The 11,772-nt window shown below is 31.7% G+C and overlaps 1 protein-coding gene across 2 annotated transcripts; it reads right to left on the bottom strand.

Annotated features, from left to right (window-relative positions):
- Positions 1-4,846: 4,846 nt before the first annotated feature.
- LOC129297323 (protein DEFECTIVE IN MERISTEM SILENCING 3-like) lies at positions 4,847-10,970 on the bottom strand. 2 transcript variants are annotated; one of them, XM_054935671.1, is made up of 8 exons: positions 10,719-10,970; positions 9,039-9,164; positions 8,444-8,558; positions 7,642-7,879; positions 7,298-7,444; positions 6,832-7,152; positions 5,630-5,849; positions 4,847-5,285 (listed from the first exon to the last, which is right to left on the bottom strand). In XM_054935671.1, the coding sequence occupies exons 1-8, from the start codon at positions 10,737-10,739 to the stop codon at positions 5,250-5,252; spliced, it is 1,224 nt and encodes a 407-aa protein (XP_054791646.1). In that variant the 5' UTR covers positions 10,740-10,970; the 3' UTR covers positions 4,847-5,249. The 2 variants fall into 2 exon arrangements, with proteins under 2 accessions (XP_054791646.1, XP_054791644.1); XM_054935669.1 differs by having other exon boundaries at positions 7,253-7,444; positions 10,719-10,958.
- Positions 10,971-11,772: the final 802 nt, after the last annotated feature.

Genomic DNA, 11,772 nt, shown 5'->3' with positions numbered 1-11,772 from the left:
CCACGCATGTCATGAGTTCTACTGTTAAATTTTCATGCAGAAACAAGACTATGACCGAGAAATCTGACAGTATGTATTATCAACGGCGATCACCGTTGCCCCGTCGTCCTCTGCTGCAGCGGCATGGGCTTCTCCTGACTTCGAAGCTGTTTGCGAGTGATCCATCGCCGGCACCAACAGTTGCACCGAGCCTGCCCATGGTGGGTGCGGATAGGGGTATACATGCAGCGTTCATGGACCGTGCTGTCCCTGGACCTGTGAGTTGGGGAGGTTGAGAGACGTGACGTCTCCGAGAGAGGATCGCAATTGACGCCGGTCCTGAGTTAGAGAGAGTGCAGGAAGAGGAGAAAGAAGAAGATGGAGACGATTGGCCACAGATTCGTTTCTTTTTTAAAAAATGCCAGTTGTAAGCAAACGGTTAGGCTCTAGGGTAAAATTGCTCTCCCTTTTGTAAATTTCAAGATAAATTTGCTCCAAAAAAATAGTTTTAGATGCCGAATACTTCTTTAAAAAAATTTTCAGGGCATTTTTACCCTCTGAACCTTCTAGGAATAATAAAATGGTTCATCCCTTCGATTCATCTATCAAGTTTAAATTGTACAAATCAAATCCATAAAATTTAATAAACGTACCTTATTAGTCTTTACAAGGGGAAATAACATTATAAAGATTAATTGGATATGATTATAAAATTTTAGAAATTTGATGGATAAGGATTAAATTTTATAGACTAGAACAATAATTAAGACAAGAGATAATGCATCTTTTAATTCCTTAAATTTGTTTTAGTTTTCTGTTTGGTCTCTCAAGTTTGTTCTAGTCTTTTAAAATTGGGTAAGTTGGATTTTAAAAAATTAATAATTTTTTTATGTATGAATAAGTGATGTTTGAATATTTACAATTGAACATTCTGACACTAACAATGTGTTCATGACTAACAAAAATAGGTGAAAATGTTTGAAAAATAAATTTATAACATATATATTATTTAATATAATATTGATAATTTATTGACATTGAAAGAACAAGCTGTAAAAAATAGAATAAATTAAGTTTTAAAAAATTGATAATTTTTTTTTGTATGAACAAGTAATGTTTGAACATTTATAAGTGAATGTTTTGATATTAATAACAAAATGTCTATGATTATCAAAAGCTCGTAAAAATGCGTGAAAAATAAATTTATAATGTATATATTTTTTATTTAGTATAATATTGATAACTTATTAACATTGAAGAAATAAGTTGTAAAAAAAAAAGAATAAATTGAGTTTTAAAAAATTAATAATTTTTTTTGTACACAAACAAATTATATTTAAACATTTATAAGTGATTGTTCATATATACACAACAAGACATTTAAAATATGCCATAATAGATAAAATACTAGGAAATCAAAGTTACACAATATATATATATATATATATATAATTTTGCATTATATGTATTAAAGTATTTGTTAGCTTTATGATTTTTTTTGTTTTAAGAAGCCAAGGGTCAATGTTCAAATTCACCCTTGAACTTTTGGCACATTTAATTAATGGTTAACAACCCCGTCGGTTGTTGGTGACAAGACTTTTTCTTAGAAAATAGAAAGGCAATGACATTTTAATAATTGAATAAAAAAATAATCATAATTGAGGTCTTTGGGTCTATAGAAGTGTTTCATAATTTTTTGAACCTTACATGTGATTAATTTATTTATGAAAGTCCTAGTTGAGATTCTCTTTATTTTCTACTCCCATCGCTAAAAAATATAAAATATTTTTTAAAATATTGAATATTAACAAATGTAAAAAAATTTTAATCTTTTAAAATGTAGTCATTATTTTTTTTTCAAAAGTGTTCTTATTGAATAAATCACTTTATATTTATTCTAGACCGAAACACCCAATTAAGTAAGAATAAATATAAAAAGACATGGTTAGTTTTAAGATAAAGAACTACTTTATTGAGATAAAATTTGATTAAAAATATTTTATATTTTTTAATGAAGGGAGTACATTTTTTCCTCTTTTGCAAAATTAAAGTAATAAAGATGTTTTGGTTTTTTAGAATAACTTTTATTTTTTTATTTTCAATTTTTTTAAGGGTAAATGGGCAAAAATACCTGCAAAGTGATCAGTTATGAGCATTTAGTATCCTAAAATGAGAAAAAGGATAAAAATACCCATAACGCTACATGAATGGGTGCAAAAATAACCAGACCATTAACTTTGCCCTAACGCCGTTAAATGCTAACTATGCATGCCACGTGTTAATCTTTATTAATGTGAATTAATAAAGGGGCAATTATACCTACGAAATCATCACCCAAGAGTAAAAATATCCATGAAGTCATAGGTTAGGAGAAAAAATACTCATAACATTATCAGAATTGGTGCAAAAGTAACTAATTCATCCAATCCCTTAAATATTAACCGTTTAACTGATATATAAGAAGAAGTTGACTATTTTTTCACTGTTGTAGATAAAAATATTCCCAGAAGAATTTTTACGAATGTTAATCAATCATCAATGAGTACCTATAATATTACTTTAATAAGTGTAATAATGATCAATCCATCAAACTCAATACCACATGGCTTTTTTTTATCATCACGTATTTTGCCCCCTTCCTTTCTCTTGCTTCACTCATTTTTCTTGGCTGCAAAACCTAAGATTTAATATAGTGAGATAGGTTGTACAAAATTAAAAATTGAGACTAAATACATCTAGCTTAATAACAATATCATAACTTTAAGCAATTGCATTCATGATAAGTTTAAAAATTTTAAATAATTTTCACCACTGCTACAAAGAAACAAGCGATTTAATTTGATATTCAATCAAAATGACATCTTCTCATATAATATTCATACAATGATCGATTAATCTTCAGAAAATTTCATCTAGAAATATTTTTTGTATATATCAGTGAAAAAAATAGTCAACTTTTGCTTAGATGTCAGCTAAACAGTCAACATTTAAATGATTAGATGGATTAATTACTTTTGCACTAACTCTGATAATATTATGGGTATTTTTGCTCTTAGTTTATGACTTCATGAGTATTTTTGTTCCTAGACGATAACTTCGTGAATATTTTTGCTCCTTTATTAATCTATGTTAGCAAAGACTGACATGTGGTACGCACAGTTAGCATTTAATGGTCAAGTTACTTTTATACTTATTCATATAATATTATGAGTATTTTTATTTTTTTACTCATTTTAGGATACTGAATGTTCATGACCGATCACTTTGTGAGTATTTTACTTTTTTATCCTTTTTTGAAACAAGTAATCAAACATGCTCTCAATTTTTAATCCTTCCAAAATAAAACCTGACCCAGATTTTACTTTCCAAGTTGAGTCTTTTTTTTTTTTTCCCGGAGATTACTGGGCAAGCTGGAAGATTGATTTATCGTACGGCTTAGCACCAAACATCAAACCAATTCACCACAACCTGTTCGAATGCTGATGGCCATTTGCATCACCAAGATTTGTCTCGGAATTTTTTTTCCCAAGCCAGAAACTGATCGGGGACCAAATAATCAAAAAAGAAAACTAAAGCCAATTTTTATGTTCCGAGTTTTCTACTAGGAAAATGACAATAAACCTCTCAAATTATATAAATAACAACCTAATTTTTCAAAATATCATAATTTTATTAAAAATTTTAAAAATTTATTTTTCAATAAATTTCAAAGTAAAAAAAAACCGTTTACTCTTATTAAGAATAACAAGCTCAAATCACAACTTTACTTAAAAAATAAACTTTTGTGGATTACAAGAATTAAACAAGAAGTCATAATTTATCAAGTGTAATTTTTGTTTCAAAATAGTAAGCTCCAATCATAACTTTTGTTTAAGAAATAACAATTTTTATTTTACGAATCGCAAGAGTTGAACAAAAAATAATAATTTATTAAATGTAATTTCTGTTATTGAAAAATAAGTTTTTAAAATAACAAGCTCAAATTACAACTTTTATTTAAAGAATAATAATTTTTATATAAAGAATCGCAAGAATTGAATAAGAAATCACAACTCATTGATAAAGGTATAATGATCTTTTTAATTTAAAATTTATTAACATAAAAGTTTTTGAAGATTTTGATAGAATTATGACATTTTAAAAAGTTAAATTATTATTTATTATCATTTTCCCTCTCCACTGTCAAATGCTCTCATAAAAGCCATAATCAATGGTATAATTTTTTGGATTAGCTTTAATGTTTTCTTTTCTATTTTTTTTAAAACCAAATATGAGATTTTACATTCTTATTGAATTATATCTTTATAATTTCCTTTAATTTTAAATTAGATCTTTATAATTCATTTTGCTTTAATTGATTCCTTATAATTTAACTCATTAAATTTATTAATATCTGAAAATTAAAATCCTTGAATTTTCTTCCAAAAATACAAAATTAAAAAAAATACAACTTTAGAATTAATTATATTTTTTTTATAATTTAAAATTTATATAATTAGATGGTCTTCTAAATAACTTTTACAAATATAGAATTTTTTTCAAAAAATTTAATAAAAGTGTAAACAGTGTATTAAATAAATTTTCGTCTTTCAATTTTTTATAAACTTCAAAAATATTTTTATTTTGGAAGTCTTAATAATTCATTATTAATTTTAACCCTTAGGGATTAACATATCTAATGAATCAAATCATAAGGGTTCAATTAAAATAAAATAAATTATAAAAATTTAATTTAAAACTGAGGAAAGTTATAAGGACTTGCAAATTAATTTTCCGTAATTATATACACAACTGTAGTTTAACACTTTAACTTTAATGTAACCTAGAAAGGGTTTTCCATCAAAAGCAAACGTTAAAACATATAAGATTATTTCATAACAAGCACACAGAAAAAAGCTTGATTAAAGAGATTTACAATATTCACAGCCTCCTCAGTTCAGAAGAGGAGGGAAGGCTAAATGCTATAAACATAAAGATAAAGAAATGTTTCTACTAGCCGGTAGGTACTGCTGCTTTCCCACAGCTGAACCAGAGGCCAATGAGTTAACCTAGTTCTGTTTCTTCAAGCAGAACCCTTTAATTTATCTAAGGCCTGACTGACACAAAGGATGCAACCTTTACCATCAAACATTTATCTTCCCAATTTAAAATTTAAGACTGTCTTTCTTCCAGAGCTAGATGACAGCATGGGACCGACCTATAAGCTCAATAACTAAACGAAGCTGCTACAGGCTCCCCTTCTTCGTTGCCTGATGGCAGGCCTAATTTCATCATTTAGGCATCAATCTGTCAGGAGCACTCTGAACCTGATAGCCAATTAGATTATAAATTAATTAGAAAAGTCAAACTGCCTCGTATAATTGCATAATAGATTTTAAAGTCTAATAGAAAATTTCCATCTTTTAACAGGCTTCAGTGAATCAACTATTATGGCAGCAAGAAGATGATCTACTGTAAACATGAGGTGCTTTAGACTTGCTAGCTACTATTCAGTTTCCACATGATATTGGGTTTGTTCATTAAAGCGACAGAAATGCATTCGTTTATTGATTATTCAGTTTCCATAAAAGAATCTGATCAGACGAATATTTTCATAAACAGCCAGCCAGCCATTGATTTTAAGACTTAGTTTAAGACATGAGGTGATTACCTGAGTTGCATATGATGAACTTTCTGCCAAAAACTTGAGAAATTCATTCTTCTTTTTATTGAAATTGATCTTTGCAATGTCCAACAAAGTTTGTTCCCTTCTTATATCCTCAAGAATCATTTCCTTCCTCCTTTTCCTATTATTCAGTTGGCTCTCAGTTTCATTGTAGCTATCAGGTACAAATTTTCCTGGTCTGGGGAATCTCACATCCACATTTTCCCTGATAAAAAATAACCCGAAACCAATATATATAATTAAAAGAAGGAAACGACCCAAAAGGAAATTAAACTATGACAGCTAAGAACAGGTAACTAGTTTCCATATATCAACAAAACCCTTGTAGATTCGCATATCCAATGATTTCATTCTTCCAGAAACAAAATAAACCTAGCATACCAATGCCCCTAAAACCAAGCCTATTCTCAAAAAACAAAAGAAATTTCTTAACGGGTTTTAGGAACAGAAAAGGTCAACCAATAAAGACAGGAAATAGAATTAAAGTAAGAACCTATGAGACCTCAAATTATCAAGTTCCAATGATTATCATTGAAGTGCTATCTTGCATGACAACAGCACAAGAAAAGAAAAGTAATATTCATTACTCCAGGAGAGAGTATTTAATGTTCAAGGATTGTGTACAACACACAATGCCCCACCTAGTGGGATAAAGGCTTGTTGTTGTTGTTGTTGTTGTTGATTGTGTACACACACACACACACACACACACACACAATAAAAAAAGAAGATGACGGCAACACACCTTACCTCACTAAATGGTGCTGGCAATACAATAAAAAAAGAAAAAGAAGAAATTATAAAATTTTAAAAATTAAAAGAAGGGGGGAAATTCCTGTTAATCAACCTTGGATGATAGATATTCAAATTTTCACCGCCTTGCCTAGGTGCTTGGCTCAGATTTTTCAAGGTGCTAAAACTACAGACGTTAAGTGAAAACACAATTTGCTTCTCTTTATTTCTATCATTTTTGCAAGATACCTTCTCTCCCTATATGAACTCGTCTTTCCCTCTATAATGGCATTCAATTTTCAGAAAATGGAAACGAACAACCTGGCTAAGACAACTATCCCTATTCCTAGGATAGCAAATTATTATGTTTCAACCAGTCTCAAAATTTTAAGACGATAATACTAGGGAATGAAACATAATGTATAACTACATTGATTTGACAGGAATCCTCTTACCCATTGCCCAAGAAGAATACGCCGCTACTTCTAATGATTCCTCCATCTAAAGAAAGAGCTCCGTCACTTATGCAAGGAAGTGCTTGCATCATTTCTGCTCTTGTCTTGTATATTTGGAGACGGGAAAAGAGATTATAAAACAAAGTCTCTCTGAGGCCATATCCACTGGGAGTAACACAAAATAAATTCGAGCCATCTATGTTAATCATGTTCACAGCAAAGCCAAGAAATCCCTCTGGACACTCCCCATTGGGTAATCTTGGGCTTAAAATGTCCAACTTCCTCTGTGGATCATCAAGCACAAATTTACCAGCATAAGGCCTACAGAAAGGATAGGGGAAACAAAATCAAAACAAACAGCATTTGCAAAATTAATATATCCTACATTTCCAGCAATAATGAAAGGCTGATGCAATCCGACCTCAGAGATTCAAGACATATAACTAAAAATCGACCAGCCAAGGACCTTCCAAGAGAGGCACCTAGCCCATGAACACCAAAACTCTTGCTTATGTTGCCTTCATCATCATACATTTCAAGAGCCCTGACACATTCATAAGTCTTACAAACAATAGCCAGCATAGTTTCAACTCCTAGATACTCAGATAGAAGCCTGCATTTCAAATAAGTACAGTTAAACGCATAAATGCATGCTTAAAATTTTATGCATGCTCATTGGTATTAGAATTAGCAATACAGCAAAATATCCTATATTTCATAGCAGTTGAATATGAAACCAATGAGCCCAAAGGAAGGAGAAGCGATTTTCTTCTAAAAAAGAAATTACCTCAGAATGCAAACAAAACATACCTGCTAAGATTATCATCATCAACTTTGCCCAGTGTAGCAACAACACCCACAACATCCTTCATTGGCATAAGATGAGAAGCCTGAGTTCCTTGATAACTCTTGAGCTGGCAGAACATACCAGCAGCAGATTCTTTGTGCTGCAGTATTTGTTCAATAATCTCATTCTCATTTCCCGGGGAGCATCTGTCCCCATCACCAATCTTGGGTGTGCTTACAGGACATAGATTCCCAATAATAACTACGAATAGGAATAAAAAATCCAAATGAAACTTGCTCCTCATTAACACAAAATTAATATGAAAAAGGGAATGAAGAGCATTGTCAGTGGAAAGAAATGAAGTTTAACACTTTGGAAGGTTATGGCATTAGTATCAACAATGAGCCATGACCATCATCACTAAAACCTTGTTTTCTTTAACTAATTGGTAAAAATAGTTCTACATTTGGGATTCTCTTAGGGTGTGTTTGGTTGGAGGGGAGGGGAGTCCTAGACTCCCCTCCTCTCCCCTCACCTCACCTCCCCTCTCCTCCCCTCCCCTTTCCTCCCCTTGAACCAAACAGACCCTTAGTGGCAACAACAACACAGCCAATATTTTATCAAGTTATTATTGGAAAATATAAAAACAACTAGCAACGAACAGTTTGAAGCTTACAATGATTAAATTACGCACCTCACAGAACAGGGTCACTTGTATGCCCATGACTAGGAATCCGTTTGCCAGCCAAAGATAGAAAAATGCCTTAAAATGTATGAACAAATTTACCATGCAAATTTCATTAAAAAAAAAAAAATTAAAAATACCTTGCAAATCAAGAATGGAATCATCTACTTTGTTTTTTTCTTCCCTCAGAAAATTTAGGCTGTCCTCATGCTTCTTGATTTTCATCCCCAACATTTGCAGATCACCTTGAAGTTTCTACAGGCACTTGTAATTATGGGATAAGTTTGTGATATGTATACCACTAAATCCATATCAGGAAACATAATTAAAGGGTATATCTAGGATCAGGATTCCATGAAATTCCATAGCTCAAATTTCTAATCATCCCAGTTATTCACTCCCATAGATTGAATCTATGGCTTTCATCATACAACAGAGGGAAAGTGAAGGACCAGAGGTGATAGAGTCCATATGAAAGAGTGAAATTCAATTGAAATGCTGACGTGGCTTTTATTTAACAGTGGATATTCAACCTACGGCAATATACAGCTGAGATGGTGAGAGTGAGAAATTTACAGCATCAATTTCTGAAGGAATTTCAAAGGATCCGAATCTGTATATATCCAAAAGAATATATGATAAAGTAATTTGATTAACCAACAACCGGTGAAAAACTATCATCCTTTTCTACTGAAAGCAATAAAAAATGATATGACAACATTAGACATCCACAACCTGAGAATGCTGGATGATGGACTCTGCCTGTGAAAAACCTCCATTTTGCACATCATTGTTTACATCTATAGAGGTTTCATTCAAGTCAACTTTCACCAATGCTTTGGAATTCTGGACGGCCAGAAGCTGCATAAGTAGATGTTAATTGCTTGTATAAATTCAGATGATGTTTGCAATGGGGAAAATTATTGTTTGAACTCATAAACAGCCTAACTCCTAAAATCTCAAGCACAAGCTAAACATTTTAATAAAGTGATACCATAAAGGATTGGATAACGTGTGATAGACACCCTTTTCCTTTATTTTATTTAATGTATAGAAGAATAGTGCAACGGAAATAATGTTCTCTCGAAGGATTGGCACCGATGAATTTTAGGAACCTGGAAGAAAACTATCCCGATATTGATGGGGTAATGCATGTCAATATATTTTAAAAAAAAAAAAAATTAACTCCCTGGCATCCAAGAAAAGCAGATAATGTTGATTATGACAAACCAAATTGAGCTTCAAAACAATGGTAAAAAGCAAATGAATTTGCCGTCAGCAGTGCACTTTTTCTGGAGCGTGTGGCATGGGTGAGAGAAAAAGAGAGAGATCAATTCAATAGTCAATGAATATAAGTTACCCGTTTGGACAGAGTTTTATGTGATTATATGCTGATGAGGAAAGATAATAATGTTTCACTCAAAAAGAAGAAGAAGAAGAAGATAATGTCGTCCAACATGTTGCAACCATTAGCTACAATGACCATAATAAAATGGAACCTTAAAATCAACATTTAATTTCTGTCACGGTATAGGTTTGGGGTTCCACTGTTCAAACCAATAACTGAAACTGTTCAAGTCCCGCAATTCAAACCACCGACTGATACCAGATTCATTGGCATTACTGACAATAATCATGCCGCAGCCACCCAATGAATATCGAATGCAAAACTTCCCATGCAACAGGTAGTTTTGGAGAAACAGTACAAGCGGTTGGGCGACTCACCATTTTCCTTGGATTCAGTCTACCAAGGAAAAGGTTTCCGTAACTCACATTTATCTGATGAAATATCCCCAAATCGTAATGATGACAAAACCAGGATTATTCAATGTGCAATTAAAACTTCTATCATAAAACTTTCTCAATAGCATCTCCCAGACCATTCCAGTGTATGTTGATACCGGTAGTTGTCAGTTAAACATACTTTATTTTCTACTTTTTGTTATGGCACAATCAAGAATAGCCCCAAAATTGAGGAGTAAGAAAATATAAAAACCGCCATTGCTGAACAAAATTGTTTCTTTGATGATTTTCCGAGCATTCCAAATGATAAAAATGGTCCAAAAAAACATGACTTCTCTTTGCGGGACCCCACCAAGTCAGTTTTAAAAAAAAAAAAAAAACAGAGAAAACTACACGAATCACTCAATACAGGATACGATTGGCATCTGAATCTGGTGCACCGATTGACCCGTTCACGGATTGATAATCTCTGAAGATTAAAAACAGACATGCATTGCAAGCCCTAAGTTTCGCCTGGTTTGGGAGAAATTCGGGGGAAAGAAAGGGGAAGAGAAGTGAACAGTAATAATTGGACACCAAGATGAAATTCGAAGCTGAAGTAGAGTGGTGGTAGCTAAATAACAGATGGAGATGAAATTGGAAAATGACGAAGAGAGATAGAGAGAAATGCACCTTGTGGGAGGGCTGATACATGACTGAAGACTGGAATATGCGGACTGGGTCTGGGTGTGCTCGTTCTTTGCGGTATGCAGCTCTAAACTTCCAAGTACGAAGAGATGGGTTTCTCTCCGTTACTTCGGTTTCTCTCCTTTATTTTCTTTCTCTTATTTTTTTTTTACTGTAAATCTAAACTGTTTGAATTAATTGTTTTAAAAAAAGTTATTAAATTTAAGTTATCAAACGTAATTTAACAATTCAAATTTACAGTGAACTCTCCTTTGTTCTCTCCATCGGTCAGCGATCGTCCCTCGCGCCTATAAACGCAAAGCGTCTCTCGCCTTCTCAGCACGCCCTTATAACGTACTGTCAACCCTAAGGGGAGCCGCGAAAAAAACTGTTAAATTAAATGCTGTCATAAATTCATAATTCAACGAATAAATATTTGATTTAGTATATAATACTCACCCCGTCATTTTATATAAGAATCTTACAAAATTTAGGGAGATATTAATAATGTGTGATTTTCACAAATATTTTTGATAAATTCAACTCCCTACTATCTCTCATTAATCAAAATGAAGATTGATAGGGTGTTCCTATAAAAAAAAAAACAGTTACCTTTTTTTTTTTGGCCAACAGAGGATTGCCTTTTTTAAATGCATTTGGAAATGTTACAATTATTATTTGCAAAATAAAATTTTCAAGTAATTTTAACTGCATCCATTAATTTACGTGATTCAGTTAAAAAGTTCTTATAAAAAAGTATATTTTATTTATTTAAAAATGTAAGACATTTTTGAGGAGTTAAATGTTCAAAAATGAAAGGTATTTTTAATCTTTCGAGGTTTAATCATTACCCTTTTTTTAAAAGTGCTCCTATTAATAATGACTTTATATTTATTGTAGAGTGTTTAATAGAGGTAAATATGAAAAAATAGGATTAGTTTGAAAGTATGTAATTACTTTATTGAAGATAAAATTTGATTAAAAATGTCTCACATTTCTAAATGGAGGGAGTATTATATTATTTATGAATAAGTAAAACATGGTTATGTTATTAAAAAAT

Source organism: Prosopis cineraria, unplaced genomic scaffold (assembly GCF_029017545.1).
Source record: "Prosopis cineraria cultivar Desert tree isolate PC_DT_omini unplaced genomic scaffold, ASM2901754v1 PC497, whole genome shotgun sequence".
Classification (NCBI taxonomy): Eukaryota; Viridiplantae; Streptophyta; class Magnoliopsida; order Fabales; family Fabaceae; genus Prosopis; species Prosopis cineraria.
Note: the sequence above shows the minus strand (reverse complement) of the source record. Positions and strands in the feature narration are given on the sequence as shown.

Coding starts and splice junctions, on each gene's coding strand:
- LOC129297323 (XM_054935669.1), bottom strand. CDS start 10,739: ATGTATCAGCCCTCCCACAAG. Junction 7,445..7,641: donor GATGATGATAATCTTAGCAG/GTATGTTTTGTT, acceptor TTTGAAATGCAG/GCTTCTATCTGAGTATCTAG. Junction 7,153..7,252: donor ATATGTCTTGAATCTCTGAG/GTCGGATTGCAT, acceptor TCCTTTCTGTAG/GCCTTATGCTGGTAAATTTG.